The sequence below is a fragment of the Neovison vison genome, chromosome 1 (assembly GCF_020171115.1).
Source record: "Neovison vison isolate M4711 chromosome 1, ASM_NN_V1, whole genome shotgun sequence".
Lineage (NCBI taxonomy): Eukaryota > Metazoa > Chordata > Mammalia > Carnivora > Mustelidae > Neogale > Neogale vison.
Genome location: NC_058091.1, coordinates 310,171,180 through 310,190,228, shown reverse-complemented (window position 1 = coordinate 310,190,228; position 19,049 = coordinate 310,171,180). Strand labels below are relative to the sequence as shown.

Sequence of the window (19,049 nt, the reverse complement as noted above, 5' to 3'; positions counted from 1 at the left end):
AATGTTTGAGTTTCTTTAAAATGAGCAAAAATTGCACTCCTGGGTATTTACCCCAAAGACACAGATGTCGTGAAAAGAAGGGCCATCTGTACCCCAATGTTTATAGCAGCAATGGCCACGGTCGCCAAACTATGGAAAGAACCAAGACGCCCTTCAACAGACGAATGGATAAGGAAGATGTAGTCCATATACACTATGGAGTATGATGCCTCCATCAGAAAGGATGAATACCCAACTTTTGTAGCAACATGGACGGGACTGGAAGAGATGATGCTGAGTGAAATAAGTCAAGCAGAGAGAGTCAATTATCATATGGTTTCACTTATTTGTGGAGCATAACCAATAGCATGGAGGACAAGGGGCGTTAGAGAGGAGAAGGGAGTTGGGGGGAAATTGGAAGGGGAGGTGAATCATGAGAGACTATGGACTCTGAAAAACAATCTGAGGGGTTTGAAGTGGCAGGGAAGGTGGGAAGTTGGGGTACCAGGTGGTGGGTATTATAGAGGGCACGGCTTGCATGGAGCACTGGGTGTGGTGAAAAAATAATGAATACTGTTTTTCTGAAAATAAATAAATTGGAAAAAAAAACTTTAAAAAGGAAAATTAAAAAAAATAATAAATGAATATAACCCAGTCTAGGTTATAGCTGTCTCTTTACCAAGGCAGGTAGAAAATATAATCTGTGACTTTACACATGTTTAAGCTCAAGCACAAAGCCAAGGAAGTCAAGCAAGCCTCCCCAAATTAGAAGGTCGTCTAGGGCCCTTGAATTTCCAGATGTTTCCCAGGTTGCTCAATCCACTCACCTGGGCAGGGCAAAATGTTGCACTCCTGGTATTCCAGGGATGGGCCCAGGCACGGCATTCCCCCGTACTTGGGCTCGGGGTTGTTGCAAACACGCTTCCGGCTCCGAATGCCCCTGTTGCAGTCGCGGCTACACTGTGACCACGACGTCCAGGCGGACCAGGCCCCGTTGACGGTGTGGGCGGAGTATCTCCCAGCACGCAGGAAATCCCCGGAAAGACCTGCCAACAAGACGGCCGAGTGCAGCTCTGTTAAGACGTTCTGAGAGTAACCGGAGGCCCCCCCAACCTTCTTATCTCTCAGCTGCCTGCTTCGTTCGGCACCTACACCTCCCATACCGGTTGCATATTTTTCCTACTCTGGAAGAAAAGAACTGCAGGTGAACTGCTTTTACACAGTGTGATGCAACCGAGAACCTGACTGGTGAATGTGGTCACAGCCTCATGCAAGTAATAGGTCTTGGGTTTGTAGGTCACTCGTTTTAATGAGAAACTTCTTACAAAGGAAACACTACTTCCTCACTTCCCTCGGGAATTCTAGAGCATTCTAGAACAGGACAGGAGGTGAGGCTCACCATGGGGGACAGCCAGCTGTAGAGAGGAAAGCGTGGCTCGAACAGTTTCCTCAACCCATCCCTCTCCCTGTGAGCCTTTCTGCAGGGAATTCAGGCTGGTGAAAGACGCAGAGCTCACCCCTTCCCGATCAGACCCCAGAGACGGGGGGCCATCAGGAACCCCACAGGGGGCAGAGCTCATGACCCAGAAAGGAAGACATCCCTGCATGACTGTGCCAAGGGGCTTGGGCCCCCGTGAAGTGTGGGGCCTGGTTACTCGCAGCTGAGTTGCCCCAGGTACCTGCGTGGCCGCAGAAGCAGCAGCAGCAGTCGGGAGCTGTCTTGGACGGAACCGGCTCTGATCCTTCCCGTGTGTCTGATCTGCTCTGAGCACTCTACGCTCACTAAGTCATTTAATTCATCAGCCACAGCCAAAACGCCTGTTGGCTTTGATGAAAATGGCGACTCACTTGCAATATTAGCAAACATTCTACTGCTCTCAAACAGTGGCGATGCGACTCGGGTTTTTAAAGGAAACTTTCGAAAAGCCTGGAGGGCTCAGTCGTTCAAGCCTCTGCCTTTGGCTCAGGTCATGATCCCAGGGTTGTGGGATCGAGTCCTGTGTCTGCCTCCTTGCCTTGGCAGGGAGGCTACAGCTCCCTCTGTTTGTGCACTCTCTCTCTCTCTCTCCTCCTCTCAAATAAATAAACAACTTCATTTATTAAAAAAAAATAGCTCTCAAAGTATGCCACAAAGTTCTGGGGAAGTGACTATCATTGAAAACAAACATCAGCTTTGGCTTTGTATGTCTCTGAGAATAAAAGGGCAAAAAATGTATGTTCAGAAAAGACAATGACAGTCTTCTGTAGGGAAACACTGACACTCACTGTCTCTTTTTCACTTTGGTGTTATAAGAAATATGACAGTTCATGACCCACTCTGAAATGAGAAAGTTAAGTGCATGAATTGGAAACAGGGTTATCAGGATTTGGAAATAAAATAGAGGGAGCCCAGTGAAATCTGAATTTCAGATTTCAGAATTTCAGAAACAACAAGGAATGTTTCAGGGTAAGTATGTCCCAAATATTGCATGGGACATACTTATACTAAAAAAAAAAAAAATCTGAGAAATATCTGAAATTCGGGACGCCTGGGTGGCTCAGTTGGTTGGACGACTGCCTTCGGCTCAGGGCGTGATCCTGGAGTCCCGGGATCGAGTCCCGCATCGGGCTCCCAGCTCCATGGGGAGTCTGCTTCGCTCTCTGACCTTCTCCTCGCTAGTGCTCTCTCTCACTGTCTCTCTCTCTCTCAACTAAATAAATAAAATCTTTAAAAAAAAAAATATCTGAAATTCATCTTGAACTGGGAATTTTGTATCTTATGTCACAATCCCAATGTCAGATGAAAAGACTGTCCCTTGCAGAATGTAGATCTTTACAATGGGCCCCCAGTTTCCTCTTGGTATTCCAACATATGTCTTTTCTTCTTACTGAAGCAGTATTTTACAAAATTAGTAGGAATGAAGATCATTTTGCTTGATTTTCTGCATGTATAGGTGTTTGCGTTAATGGAATTATAGACATAGTCACACAAAACTTTTCCCTAAGCAGAATTTCTTTTTTTTTTTTTCCCCAAAAAGTGATGAACATGCGTGTATATAGTTGCAGAACTACAGTGATCGGAATGGTCTGAGGTCCGGAGATGGTCACTGTCAGGACCTACAACCAGGAGTGGCCCTTGATGGCAATGGCCAGGCCTCCAAGCACACAGGCTGGCAGACCCAGCTGCCCCTGCAGTCCAGCAGCTCCCGGGAGGAGGCAGGCATCGGTGACGTGAGTGCAACTGTTCCACACAGGAGCTCCCCTCTGCAAGGCAGGAGGACACTGATCGCACCTCATGAATTTACCCTACCCATGGCAGCCCGACACGGTAGCTCGCTACCTCTGTGGTTCAATAAGGCCACCCACTCTGGGTCCAAGGAGCTGTCTCTAAAAGCGACACTGATGGTGACTGTACTTCCTATGTTCACGTTGGGAGAGTAAGATGGAATCATAAACGCAAAGGTGCTGAGAAATGTTCCCGGTGGTCTAGCGCACGATGGTACGGTCACTGTTAACACATCGTGCTCCGAGAACCATCTGTGAACACCTATCTTCTTGTTTAGAATTGGATGGCTCTTGTTAAAGTAGGTGAGAGAGTCAGAAGAGATGAAGAGCAAAGCAGAAGCGAAGATTTTGGGTGACGAGGAGGCTCACCCCCTTTCCTGCAGTACAGAAGCCAAGCTCCAGGGGGAGCAAGTGAGTCATGGAGGAGAGATGCCCACTAAGCCGCAGGACCAGGCAGAGGGTGCATCTCCTAGTCTACTGTAGAGTTGTCCCTACCTTATTCACATGGTACTACAGGGATGAAAAGGACAGAGGAATTTCAAAGACTATGAGAGGATTCTCACATGGTGAACTTTTTAGCAGAAAGAACCTTCTACAGACAGACGCACTTTGTGTTGGCCCAGCTCGGGGAGAATTAAAGCAAAAGCTTATTTGCAGCTTACATTTTGGGGTGCCAGAAGATTTACGGAAGACCACTAAGCCTTCCTCAAGATATTTCCAGATCTTAAACAAATCTCCCACCAACTATCCTGAATCGCTAATGGATACAGTGTTACTGTGAGGGCTGAATTCATAGGACCACCTCGGTACAGAAGACTTTCTCATCAACTGGCTATCAAACTGATTCTGCACGAGTGGGGGTCATTGTCAGAAAGATGGTGACGCCAGAAACAGTCAAAAGGAGAACATCCCCTCCCCTCACTGTCCTTGGACCTTAGAGACGGGATCAAACACCCCTCTGCGGGAAGGGGGTGGGTCCTGGGGGGCCGCTCACCGTCCGTGGAGCAGCCGCTGGTTCCGTCGCTGGAACAGTACCGCATCTCGATTCTCTGCCTTCCCACTTCCAGCAGGTTTGGGTCAGGCAGGCGGGCTTTGCAGGTATAGCGGAACCGTTGCTCGTAGTGGCCCCCGTTGTCCGAGATGTTGACGGGTGTCCAGGGCGTCCAGGGCGTGGTCTTCTTCAGCTCGGGGCACGGGTTGGTGTTGCAAGGCTGGTACTCCTGGGCGAGAAGATGGCATGTGCTTATGGTGCAAGCATCAGCGGAGACCCGCGCTTGCTCCCTTTCCTGGAAGATGGGGCTCTCTGAACCTCACGTCCTGACGCCCATCTGTTACTCTACCGTGTGAAAAACACAGTGTTGTTCAGCTGGGGCTTTAAGAGCCTGTTCAGCGTTCAGGTCAACTGCAGGAGGAATGTGCAGTTTCTCCTGCGTCATCAAGGAGCATGAAACAATACACGTACCCAGATGTGAAGAAGAATGGTGAGCCCATAAAGATCCCCTTCCTCTGCCTTGGTGAGTAGCCCAAACTGCTGAGTGCTCGATATGAAGCTTAAGTGTTTTTTTAAAAAAGGCTAAAAGTTATGGAACCAAACATTTTATTTTGGACAACATAATACTCAGTTTAAATTCAATGAGTATTTTAAGCTCTGGGATGATGGACTGCAAGTGTTAAGAGTAGAAGAGTCTCCAAATAACACAGAGAGCACAGAGTAACTTCTAGTGTGTAACTTTTCACATTCCCTGGTTAGTCCCTGGAAAGCATTTCTCAGTTTCTCGTCCTTTCCCTCACCACCAGATTCCTCCCTCTCAAACACAGGTGGGAGCGTCCCGGTTACTGAGTAGCGTACGTTTGAAGGTCTCTCAAATGGGGCATGGTGTGAGGTGTGGGGGGGTGGAACTGATTAATATTCTTAAAGATTTATTTGCCAAGAATTCTAAACACGGCATCTCCATAAAAAAGCACCACGTATGAATGGTACAGGTTTGGCCTTGGACACAGCACTGTTTGTTCTTCCATTGGACAATGAAGGTTTCATTAGAGGGAAACCCACGACATATGACGTACCCATTATGACCATATTTAAAAAATGATTTTTATTGATGTTAAACTTATATACCAAGTAAGTGTTAAATAGCCCTCTAAGCTTTTTTATGAAAAAGAGAAACATTCTTTCTTTCTCCATAACTTGTAGTTAAATATTTGCATATTTAGCCCCTAGTTCTAACAACCAGAATTTTCCAGGACCAGGCATAATCCATTAACTGTGCCTATGGAAGGAGAGGGTTTGGCCTTTTACTCCATCCCCCATCCCTGTGTCTGCAACATTGATGAGGACTTCTGATCTCCGTCATCTTAATGCAGTTACGTTTGTCCCTTGGGTTACATCAAAATCTGGTGTTTGCACTCATAACTAGGGGCACAACATCCACAGCAGAGGGATGTGATAAACCGATGGGCTCGCTAATCTTACCCAGGTCCCTCGCACACCAGGGTTCCTGGGGGTGGTCGTTCAGATTCTGTGAATCCATCACCAATTCATCTCCCCTCCCATCGGGGATTTAGGCACAGTAAAAACTGTCCTTGTGGGTTTATGCTTGGAAGGAATACTCCTTTAATATGACAGTCATGGGTTTCCAGTAGGAGAGAGAGTGGTCATGTGTCCACACCGCCAGCCCTACCTGGAAGCCTATTAAAATATGTATTTTGTCAGTAATCTAGTTACTATAGCAATTTTTCTCTACTAGTAGTCCAATTAAAAAGAAATTCCTAAGTAACAAAGCCTAGGAGAGTTCCTCCTGTTGGTGACATCACAAGCTTTCAGCAGGAATTATGGAAAGTGGTCACAACTGCTTCTCTGATTTCATATCTTCTCACGATTCCTTCCCCAGCCACACCGGTGTGCCTTCTCTCTACCCCAACACATACCAGGAAGACTGATGACTCCATTTCCCTTTGTTTACAGCATCTTTTATTATGATATTATTCGGATGCTGCCTCCCAAATGAAAAATAAAATAGCCCCAATGAATGCCATAAACCCAATCGTGTGAAAAACCAGGCAGAACACGCATGAGCCCTCTCATCTTCTCTTGAAATGGAGCCCACACGATAGGAATGAAATAAACCCATGGTGTCTGGACTCTTCCAGGCTTATACTGTGACGGCGCCGCCATCCCCAGACGGAAAACGTCAGATGCCGCCATCATGACCTCAGCCTGGTGGGACAGGTGGCCGGGGCTCCCGGCTGAAACTGACCTGGAACATATGTGGTTTACGGGCCCCTGCTTAAAAATGGCAGGTCTTTGAGCATTGACAAGCCCGTCAGTGAGATCCCCCATCTTAAGAAACAAACGTAGAAGATGCTCCCAGGAACTCTCCACTTCTGTACACGAGACATGTCACCTTTTCTATGGAGGTGAAATTTCATTTTTGAAATAGATGAATAGCAAATATATTTTAAAGCTGGCTCAGGGGGCTGAGTTGGTCTCTGTGGGCTGGTGACATGTCCCGTGTGGCAGAGATGGGCACAGCTCAAGGATAAAGATCAATTCGGGCTTATTAGCCCTAGCCTCTGGTAAGTTTGTTCTTCTGTTTTTTGTCTTTTCATCATTATGAAGCCTACCTTTTTTTTTTTTAAGATTTTATTTATTTATTTGACAGAGAGAAATCACAAGTAGATGGAGAGGCAGGCAGAGAGAGAGAGAGGGAAGCAGGCTCCCTACTGAGCAGAGAGCCCGATGCGGAACTCGATCCCAGGACCCTGAGATCATGACCTGAGCCGAAGGCAGCGGCTCAACCCACTGAAGCCTACCTTGAGATTCAGAACTTCCCTTTCATCTGCTTCTTGAGGTTTATTGTGATGCATTCATTTAAAATAGCAAATTACAGGGGCACCTGGGTAGGCTCAGTGGGTTAAGCATCTGCCTCAGGCTTGGGTCGTGATCCCTAGATCCTGGGATCGAGCCCCGCCTCAGGTTCCCTGCTCAGCTGGGAGTCTGCTTCTCCCTCTGCCACTCCCCGCTGCTTGTGTTCCCTCTCTTGCTGTGTCTGTGTCAAATAAATAAATAAATAAAATCTAAAATAAATAAATAAAATATCAAATAATGAAATGCTGAGAAATAGTATGACCAATCAGTTTTCTATCAGTGACCCAAATTATGAAGTGATTTGATTCAATGGTGAGTCATTCTATGGCTCAGCCGAATCTGGAGGCGACAATATCCTGGTGACCCACCGGAGTAACTACCCAACTTTGGGTCATTATATTTAATGCTAAAGATAGAAATTATTTTCAAAGAAATTTCAGGGAGCTAATAACTATTACTTGTCACATAGGATTCCTAATATTCAGGTGGAAAATACTAGGTGACAATGGTTACTAATACCAGTTCCACTTCTGGGTATATAGCTGAGGAATCTGAAATCAGGATCTTAGAGTGATATCTACACACCCGTGTTCATTGCAGCATTACTCACAGTAGCCAAGGAATGGCAGCAAAGTGGGTGTCCAACCACAGATGAAAGGATAAGCAAGATGCGGTATGTGTGTGAACGTAATATATAATATCCATACAATGGATAATAATAATATACAATATATACTATAATATACACCATTCAACCATAAAAAGGAAGAAAATCTTCCCATAGATCCAAGCTTTTATGCTCAGGTTACATGATTTGGGTCTTATGAGGACCTCTAGGCTAACTGCCAGTGACAAAAGTTATTTTCCTCTGGATACTTTTCATCTAGAACATTCTATGGCTTTCCTGAAGAACAAAGGAGGAGCACAGTTACTAGGTTGTCAGTCATCCTGTATTTAAATCCAATTTTCCTACAGATACACATGGGCAGTGCCATGATACTCCACACTACCTGCGAAGGAACACAGCACCGAAGCTTGGAGGTCATCCCCACTTCTTCCCAGGAAAAATGTTTCCTGTGTTCATCACAGGGTGGTTATAACAGTCAAATGAAATTATTAATAGACAAACACTCTGTAAACCATGAGAAGCTCTAGAAATGTAAGCTGTTGTTATTACTCTATGAGGAGGCCAAAGTCTAACGGGATATCCTGTCCCATTTCACTTTTCTTGACTCCAAGTCACTGAGAAAATCCTGAAGCAAAGAACTGATCCCAAAACCCAAGTACTATTTTCAATTTATTTCGGCAGATTGGTCCAACATTACCAGTTAGAATGAAAATCTCTTATTTGGTCCCTGGAAAATCCCTGCAATAAGTAGAAAGAGTAAATGATATTTTCTGTACAAAGTAAAGAAAGAGGGGCGCCTGGGTGGCTCAGTGGGTTAAGCCTCTGCCTTTGGCTCAGGTCATGATCCCAGGGTCCTGGGATCAAGTCCCACATCAGACTCTCTGCTCAGCAAGGAGCCTGCTTCCCCATCTCTCTGTCTGCCTCTCTGCCTACTTGTGATCTCTCTCTGTGTTAAATAAATAATATTAAAAAAAAAAAAAAGAAAGAAAGAGCAGGTGGGAAAGTCCAGAGGGGCTCTCTCACCACTGCTTAGCTTAGGCCCTTGGAAAATATCTGTTGAAATTCCCACTTCAATTCCACCCACCATCAACTCGTGTTCCAATGACATCATACATGTGAAGGGCGGTCGGGGCAGCAAACCCTCATCTAAGAAGAGTCAGGTATGCTCGGGGAGAAGGCCGCTCTACCCAGCAGCTGGAGATCGGCGCCTCTGGGAGGAGAAGCCAGAGAGAGCAAGCTGGACCCCAGAACATGGAACGCAGGGGCAGGAACACCATTGTCCTGGGGCTGCCATCGCCAAAACGGAGACAGTTCATGAAAGACAGCAAATGGGCCCCAAATGCTGGTTGGATGTGAAGGAAGCAAGGATATTCTGAAGCCTCGTGGGTAAGGAAAGAGAGCATAAAAGCCTTGTTTGGAGTCAAAACTCATGTGTGAGAATGACCTTCTTTAAAAAAAATTCACCAGGGGGCACCTGTGTGGCTCAGTCCATTAAACATCTGCCTTCAGCTCAGCTCATGACCCCAGGGTCTTGGGATCCAGGACCCCATCAAGCCCCTCAGAGGGCTTCCTGATTGGCAGGGAGCCTGCTTCTCTCTCTGCCTCTGCCTGACACTCTCTCTGCTTGTCTGTTTCTCACTCTGTCAAATAAATAAATAAAATCTTTAAATTACATTTAAAAAAAAAATCTACCATTTGCAACAATTTGGATGGACCTTGAGGACATTAGGCTAAGTGACACAAATCTAGCCCAGAAAGATACCTTCTGCTGCTATCACTTCTACATTGAATCTGCAAAGGAGACTCAGAGAAACATGAAAACAGTGTGGTTGTTGCCAGGGGCTGGGGTGGGGGTAGGAACAGTGGTGAGGTAATGGCCAAAGGGTACAAACGTCCAGTCAAGAGGGTAGCAAGTGTGGGGATCTAATGGATGACATAGCGATTAGAGCTAATAGCATTGTAGCATGCAACTGAAGATGTCCAAGAAAGAAGATCTGAGATGTTTTCACCTCAAAACAGAGATGGTAACTATGTGATGGGATGGAGCTGGTAGTTAATACTCTAGTGGTGATCAATTTGCAATATATAAATGGATCAGATCAATATGAGATACATTTTAAACTCACAGAAAGCTATGTATCAATTTTTTCTGGAAAAAAATGAAGCTGGAAAATATAAGATATAAATTGTAGGAAAATTTAAATTTTTAATAAATTAAAATGTATAAAAATAAACAGAGGGAACCATCGATGCAAGCAGAAAATATAAACAGAAGGTCAAGAACAACAAAACACCCTGAAGTTTATTAAAGTAATTTTGCACAATTCTCCAGATACATTCCCCATGTATTCTCTGTCCCATTCAACAGTAAGAGAACCATCCATTTCAAGTTTAACCCAGGGGCACCTGGGTGGCTCAGGGCATTGAGTGTCTGTCTTTTGCTTTCAGCTCAGGTCATGATCTCAGGGTCGTGAGACTGAACCCCGCATCAGGTTCTGTGCTGAGTATGGAGTCTGTTTGAGATTCTCTCTTCCTCTGCCCCCCACCATCCAAAATTTAAAAAAATCTTAAAACAAAAAAACAAACAAACAAAAAAAATATTGAACCCTGAAGCTGGGAGGTACCTGTAGACATAGACTCTGGGGTCCAGTCCCTCCTCCCATCTGTATCGGCTCTTTCCTAATTCAGGCCACTGTCACCTCAGGCCTGGTTCACAGAATCAAAGCATGAATTTCACTGAAATTTGTCTATCTGTAAGCCTACTTTCACCCACAGACTGCAAGTTTGTCAAGGGCAAGAATTTTGTCACATTTAATTTACATTATCAATCTTAAGTATAGTATTTTTTTTTTTTTGGTGAATGTATAAATCATATTGATCAATTCACAAATAAGTGCATTCTGAGGGAATGTGCATAAACTTGGGGAACAAATTCAGGTAGTAGAGATGGGCTCTGTGTTTTGCTGTTTATTTTTCCTTTGAAAAATACTGAAATATGTATATTTCACAGGATGAAAATAAAAGAGATGGTGACAATTCAAGCAAACTTTTGATAGCATGTGCTCAGCACAAACTAAGAAAATGACCTTTACAGTCATGTCATTAATAGATGGATACAGGAACGCAGTTTCCTCTCACAGGGGATACTCGTGGGTTTTGCATGCATTTATCAGGTTCTCTTTCAGCATCAAAAGTTGTCCTGCTGAGACAGAAAGCCGTTCCGCACAAGACGAACGAGGAAGAAATGCTGTTGTGTTTGCAACGGGCCAAAGCGCTCCAGCAAGAGCACAGAAGCAGGCCTGTGGCCCCTGACATCTGAGGCAAACAGCGAAAATTGACAGGAAGTCCCGGAAACGAGCTTCATGGTACCCAGTAAGGAAGGGAAGTGAGAGACGTGGTGGGTTCAGATCGCTGAGGTCACAGAGAGACTTCTGCTTCCGGCCAAGATGGAGTAACAGAAGCCGCATTAGCCCTCTCCTCCAAAACTGCTTTAAAAACTGCATGGAACAACAGTTCTTAAAACATCGGACACTGGGCAATGATCGCCAAGTGAGGGGAAACATGAGGGGAGCCCCACAAGTGACCGAGCCTACAGCCTTGATGAGGGTTCCGGGCCCTGGCGGGGGAAGGAGGAACCAGGCTTACAGACTAGCGACTGAGGGGACAGAGCTGAGAAGGGGAGGAAGCCAAAGGACTTGAAGTTCTCAGAAGGAGGGAGATGCACAGAGGGAACACCAGTGTTATGCAGACATCCGGCCTCAACTATTCTGTTGGGAACAAATCAGTGAAATGCAGGAAAACCACAAGAGTAGGGAAAGACCCACCTGCAAAGATCTCCCATCCAAGTACTAACCAGGCCCGACCCTGCTTAGCTTCCGAGATCAGACGAGATCGGGCGCGTTCAGGGTGGTATGGCCATAGACCCCACCTGCAAAGATCAAAGGGAACAGTGCACATGGCTCACACAGGGCCAGGCCCAGTGTTTGCTCCTAAGAGCAAGAGGGAACGACCTCACAATTCACCGGCATCTGTTAAGGACCAAGAAGGGTCTTGCTTCTGCAGTGGGAAAAATCACCCCAAACTCTGTTCCAGTCTCAACTAACAATGCCTAAAGCAAAAACCGGAATGTTCATTCTGGTTTCACACAACTTGATCATGTTCTGAAGGAAAGCTCTCACTTAACTTCAGGAACACAGAAGTGTGTCCAAGACACCCCAAGGGAAAAAAAATCACAATGTCTTGCATGTAATTTAGAATGATCAGATATGCAAAGAAGCTGATAAAAATCACGGGGTCTTATGAGGCGAAAAATCAATTCAACTGACATTGGCCCAGAAATGACACAGATGACAGAATCTGTAGTCAAGAACATTAAAGTAGTTATGGTAACTGCATTCCATGTGTTCGAGTAGCTAGAAGACTGAACGTGGAAGTAGAGGCAGGGATGACATAAGGAGGAAGTAAAATCGACCAAACACAACATTTTCAGAGAAGTGAAAGGAAAGACCACATCTAGGTCATTCTATGAGGCCCACTCTAATCCGGAATCAGAGCCAGACAAAGACATTACAAGGAAAAAAACTGCATGTGAATATGTCCCATGGTCAGAGACACAAAAATTCTTGACAATATTTTGATAAGTAAAACTCTAAACTGTAGAAAAAGTTTAATAACTGCATAAAGGGATTAAGTGGGGATTCTGTTGGGGAGGCTGGTTTGCATTAACCTTTGAAATTTGATCAGTGCAATTCACCATTTATTAACAGTCTAGAAAGTAAACCTATATGATAAGTTCAATAAATGAAAAATGTGATTTGGTAAGATTCAAAATTAATTCCTTATAGAAACTTTTCATCAACTATGAAAAATAAAAAAATTCCCCAGATCTGATGGACATGCATTAAAAATATATAAGCAACATCTTACTTAATGGCTAAAGCCTGCATGCTTTCATCCTAAGATCAGAAACAAGGCAAGCATATGTGCCCCTTCTACTTATAGTCAATACTCTACTGACAGTTCTATCTCACACAGCTAGGAAAGAAACAGAATTAAAAGTTTGGGTAAATTGGAAGGGGAGATGAACCATGAGAGACTATGGACTCTGAAAAACAATCTGAGGGGTTTGAAGTGGCGGGGGGGTGGGAGGTTGGGGTACCAGGTGGTGGGTATTATAGAGGGCACAGCTTGCATGGAGCACTGGGTGTGGTGAAAAAATAATGAATACTGTTTTTCTGAAAATAAATAAATTGGAAAAAAAAAAAAAGAAAAGAAAAAAAAAGTCATTTATAATGACAAGTAAAAACTAATTATCTTTTTATTCACAAACATTGTGATTGTATATGTAGAAAATACTATAGGATCTATCAGAAAGATGCTAGAAGTAATGTTAATTTATCAAGGCTTCAGAATACAAGATCAATAGAACACATTAATTTCATTTCTACATGCTAGCAAAGAGCAATCAGATATTAAAAGAATGGCATTTACAGTAGCATCAAAAATATGAAACACTTAGCAATACATCTCACAAAATGTACTCAACTTTATACTAAAAGAACACCAAATCCCTTCAATGATCTACAGAATCAATGTAATCTGAATCACAATTCTAGAAGGCTTTTTTGGGAGTAAACATTGACAAGCTGGTTCTAAAATTCATGCAGAAATAAAAAAAAATCTAGAATATCCAAAACATTTTGGAAAGAAAGAACAGAGCTGGAGGATGTCCACAACCTGACTTCAAGACTCATTCTAGAGCTACAATAGCGTTCTTTGCTGTCACCATCAAGACAGAAAGACTGAGCAACAGAATTCTGGACTGGAAAGTCCAGAAATCGACCTGCACATATATGGTTTATCCAGTTTTGATGAGGGAGCAAAGGCAATTCAGCAGAGAAAGTAGAGACTTTTCTGCAAATGGAGCCGTAGCCATTGGATAACCATCTGTGCAAAGAAGACCTTTGAAAGACAACTTACTTACTCCCTGCTTCATTGCAGACTCAAATGGATCATAGACCAACTACCTAAAACCATAAAACTTCTAGAGGAAAGCCTAGAAGAATCTCTCTGTGAACTTCAGTCTAGCAAAGATTTCCTAGCTACAATGCCAAAAACAGTACTCAGATAAGAGAAACAAAGACAATTGGAATTATTCAAAATGGGGAACTTCTGTTCTTTGAGAGGCACCCTGCAGGGAGAGAGGCAAGCCACACCCAGAGAAAGAATATTTGCAAATCAGATAAAAGACTCATGTCCATTATATGTTTAAAAAATTAAAATTCAACAATAAAAAAACTTAATACATAAATTGTCAAGGATAGCAAATAGACATGTCACAAGAAAAGACAGACGGCAAAAAAGGCGTATATAAAAATTTTCAATACCATTTGTTAGGAAAAAGAAAACAAAAACCATAGGGAAAATGCCACACACCTAACAGAATGGCTAAAGTAAACATAAAACCCAAACCTGACACCACCAAATGTTGGTGACCTTGCGGGGACCAGGAACCCCTCTAGTACTCTGCTGGTAGATATGGAGCAAGGCACAGTCCCTTTGAAACTATTTGACACTTTGTTAATAAGTGAAACACACACTTACCACATGACCTTGCCATCTCCTTCCTAGATATTTACCAAAAAACAAAACAAAACAAAACAAAAAAAAAAAAAAAACAAAGAAAGTAAATGTCCACCCAAATACTGGTACACAGACATTCTTAAAAGTTTTACTGGTAATAGCCAAAAATAGAACCACCCATATGTCCATCAGCAGGTGATTGGCTAAACGAGTCATCTTATGTCCACAGAAGGGAATCCCCGTCAGCAGTACAAAGAAATGAACTGTTGATGTATATAGCATAAAAGAATCTGAAAATAATGCCCGGTGAAAGAAGCCGGCTGAATGAATGGCTCCATTCACACAAAATGATGGAAATGGAAACTAAGGTAGAAAGATCAGTAGTTGCTGGGCTTGGGGAGGAGGAGGAGGGAGCGTTACAAAAGGTACAAGGAAACTCCAGGGTTGACAGACATGTTCACTGTCTTGATGGTGACATGGCTTCACGGATATACAGTTGTCAAAATGTGTCAGATTTTATATTTAGATGTGCAGTTTGTTGTATGCAGATCACACCTCACTAAAACTATTAAAAGTGATATGTCCACAGGAAAACCAGTCTTTCTCAGAAGCGGTGGTCACCTTGCTGATTAGAAGCACTCTTCAAATCAACTGTGTGTGCGCCTACTTGCACACATTAAAACAGCAGTTCTGTTTTCCACAGCATTCACGTCGCAGTACTGGCAACTGAACGGACGTGACCACCGAGTACGTGTAGACGATGCTTCATAAATGCAAAATGGGCACCGCGGAGCCCAACTGCACGTGCCACCATACCCACCTACAAAATGCTACTTTCTGTCCACAGCCAGTGTAGCAAGTGCCCCTCACAGCTCCCATATGCACATGCGTATCAACCGCAAGCTTTTATAGTCTTGTTTCTCTTATCCCAAGTTTCTTTGGCTGCGGTGCATTTTCAACGTGCAGGAGTTAAAATCATCTTCCATGGCATTTGGGTAAGTTGTGGAGTCACAACTTTCACCAGATGGCCTGGTGAAAGAGCCCGGCCCCAAGGCCAGCTTTTACTCTCTAACCAAGGTCACATGGTAAGCATATTGTACTGACAGCAAGTCTGAGCCACCTGGGAGGTGTGCTAGTCCGTAGGGGCTGCTACAAGGAAACATCACAGATGGGGACAACAGGGATGTACTCCCCTCAGCTCTGGAGCCCAAGAGCCCAACATCAGGGGGTTATTAGCACTAATGGGTGAGGGCCTCCTTCTGGGTTACCGACTTCTCTTGCATTCTTGCATGACGGAAGGGGTGAGCTACGTCTCTGGGACCTCTTGTAGAAGGACACTAATCCCATCCATGAGGGAGCCATCTTCGTGATCTAATCACCTCCCAAAGGCCTCCCCTTCTAACACCATCCCCTTAGGCATTAGGTTTTCAACACATGAATCCTGGGAGGGGACACCAACATTGAGCCTACAGAACGTAAGCCAACAAATGCCAAATCAGGGATTATACAAGGTGATCACAAGACACGGCACACATTCTGGACTCCGCAGTCTGGTTTTGTGTTAGTCCGATGGCCCCCAATAATAGTGTATACACCTGAATCAGTTTCAGAGAAGGTAAAAAGATCTGATACCCCAGTGCTTCCTGACAGTCTACACTAGCTACTGTTCAGAGAGGCTGATGATTTAGGGGTTTTTATGAATATTCCTCATTTCTTCGATTACTATTCCCAGTTATCAAAAGTTCAGTGAAATAAAAATGGAATGTTTTAAAATGTGCAAGAAGTATCAGGACGTGAAGTGTATTTTAAAGTAGGAAATTGCACCGTTCCAGGCAGAACCTGCTTGCATTTCAGTGAGTTTCCTCGGATTTAGCTACAGCTCTCTTAGAAACCTTCAGCGTCCTAGTGGTTTGCCTGGGGTCTCCCCAGCCTGCGAGTTTCTCTGGGGTAGAGTCTAGGGTTGATGCCACTTTCTTCCGCACTGGGTGACTGGCTTTATCTCTGGCTCTGAGGAGGAAGAGGGCTGGGCTGAAAAAGTTGGGCTTTCAAGTGCGTGCATTCACTTTTTTTTTTAAATTTTAATATTTTATTTAACTGACTCTATCTAAAATTGTATCATTTCAATGTGTTATCAATTTACAAATTATTTTTTTCTTTTTTTTTTATTTTCAGTATAACAGTATTCCTTGTTTTTGCACCACACCCAGTGCTCCATGCAATCCGTGCCCTCTCTCATACCCAGCACCTGGTTCCCCCAACCTTCCACCCCCCCCACCCCCACGCCAACAGCCTTCATCCTGCTTGTTTTTGTTTGGTTGGTTTTGTTTCAAGTGCAAAAAAGCAAGCAAATATTCCTGTGCTGTCTTACTAAAAAAGATATGTGTTTCTGCATGTACCAGATAGTGTGTGTGTGTGTGTGTGTAAATGGAGCTGGCTTTCCTCCTTACACATTATTTTAGGCATTCTTTTTTGTAACACTGTAGAAAGCCCAAGAGAATAAGAAAATCAGCGGTGTCGTTGGGAATCGTTATTACAGAGGCTGTGATGTGTGGGCAGGCTATAAACTTACAACTCAAATGAGAAGATCCATTTACTTATTTTATTCTCTCACTGTAATGCCTTTAAATTCGTCATCTCTGAGAGTGAACATCAAGAATTCAGACAGCTTTTTTTGGCAAATACAGTGCAATGAGAGGAAAAACTGCTTTTAGCTAGAAGTGAAAACCTATCATCGGGGAAGAGGTTTCTTTCCCAAATCAAGAACTGAAACGGGTGACTCGGAGCAAAGGCGCCCATCCTTGCCCTGCATTCATCCATTGTTGTTGTAATGCCTGCTCTCTCTGCTTATTCAAGTGGCAGAATTTGTAAAGCTACCTCACGAAGACCCAGAGTACTCAGCTCTCTGTGCATTTCTTCAGGCATATGGGATTGTGTGTTCAGATCCCAAGAGTAGCGCCGTCCTACTTGGAGCCTTGGGAATGCCTGGTCCATTTTTCATGAGGCATCTGCACTTACGTCAGTCACGGCACAGCTATGATCTGAAGAGCACTGTGACAGTAGGGACCCAACATTCCCATCACCTGATGTCATGCCCTGTGCAATCCCCTCCTTGTGAGTGTGGACAGGCTTCACGAAGCTGATGGGATAGCGGCTCTCCTGATGAGATCTTGCTCATATTTTCTTTTTTTTTAAAGATTTTATTTATTCGACAGACAGAGATCACAAATTGGCAGAGAGGCAGGCAGAGAGAGAGGGAAGCAGGTTCCCCACTGAGCAGAGAGCCCGATGCGGGGCTGGATCCCAGGACCCTGGGATCATGACCTGAGCTGAAGGCAGAGGCTTTACCCCACTGAGCCACCCAGGGGTCCCAATGAGTTCTCTCTTAACCAAGACATCCTTGTAGTGGACAAAAGAGAGGTTCGCCTGCCGTCCTACAACAACTGGAGAACTTGAAGGAGGACCCCACCTCGGAAAGGTTGGCCGTTTCAGCCAACACCTTGATTTCAGCCTAAAACTCTGAGAGGAGGAGTCAGTTAAACCGGGCCTGGACTTCCAGGCCATGGAACTGTGAAATCATTAATTGTGTTATATTAAGCCACTAAACTTGCGTTCATTTGTTACACAGCAACAGAAAACCCATACACACCTATGTAAGCATACATTTATTTGGTATCTGTACACGAGAAAGAATCTATTCCACGACCCTGCTTTTTCCCCCTAATACTCCAAGGATTCAGTTTAATACAGGATTCAAATGAAGTTGAGTTTTCTTAATCTGGTCTTCCCAGGGCAAGGAATTGGAAGGATTAGATTCCTTCATGGAAAACTCATTATCTTCCTGCTATGATATTCTTCCAATTTTTTTCCTATAGAAAGTTTTGGTTCAAAGTTTTTTTAAAAAGTGACCATTGTGTCTTATTAATATTACCTAGGAAAGGCAAGGTGTGAATAAGGGACCTTCAGGCTATGTACTGAGTTGAGGTTGGTTGTTACAACTCATGTTTTATTAAAGATGCCTGATACCATCCAGAGTTAATTTGAAGTCTGCTTTACGGAATAGTGACAGAACATACCTGTGTTGACAACCAGATTATACTTCAATTTCACCAATTCCATTAAAGCTGTAGAGTCAGTAAAAATCCACTATGCTTGAGAGAAATATATTGAGTTAATGCCTTTTGCGTTAAGAGCATAAACAGAATTTAAAATGGTGTTCTACGCATTCTGCAAATGAGCTTTTCCCCAAGTGTGCCTCTGCAGGATGCAGAAGGGTGCCATAGAGAAAAGCATGTGCTGCCAACCAAGAGAGAGGCCATGGGTTCAACAAAGTTAAATGAGGTTCTTCAAGGCAGCAGGGATGAGAGCTCATTTGGGGGAAGCAGAACTAAGGGGAGCACACATTACCAAACATGGTTGGGGGAGAAACTATCTGGAGTCAAAGAAGTTCTCGAAGTCAAGAGCAATTTCATCATTTATGATTGATTCTGTAATTGACTTCATTGATTCAAAACTGGAAATAGAGAAGTCACCCCTCTGCCAAACTTAACTAGGATTGGAAAGACCGGTGATGCAGTCTTGTGTTCACAAAATCTTAAGCCCATTTACCTCCATGCTCTAATGGGAAAGCCATCTAAAATACCCCCTTCCCTCAAGACTGTTGGCAGGTGACTCTCCAGTGAGTGTATCATGGCAGAGGGAGCTGGCCTGTCGTTAGTTACACTCCTCAAG

At 44.0% G+C, this 19,049-nt stretch overlaps 1 protein-coding gene across 5 annotated transcripts in view; it reads right to left on the bottom strand.

Annotated features, from left to right (window-relative positions):
- The window catches only part of SEMA5A (semaphorin 5A), a 468,307-nt gene that overhangs the window by 20,922 nt on the left and 428,336 nt on the right, over positions 1–19,049 (bottom strand). For all 5 annotated transcript variants that reach the window (XM_044233900.1, XM_044233929.1, XM_044233920.1 and 2 more), the window contains 2 exons: positions 4,238–4,463; positions 807–1,025 (listed from right to left, as the gene is read on the bottom strand). In XM_044233900.1, coding sequence (XP_044089835.1) covers positions 807–1,025; positions 4,238–4,463 — 445 coding nt within the window. The remainder of the gene's footprint in view (positions 1–806; positions 1,026–4,237; positions 4,464–19,049) is intronic.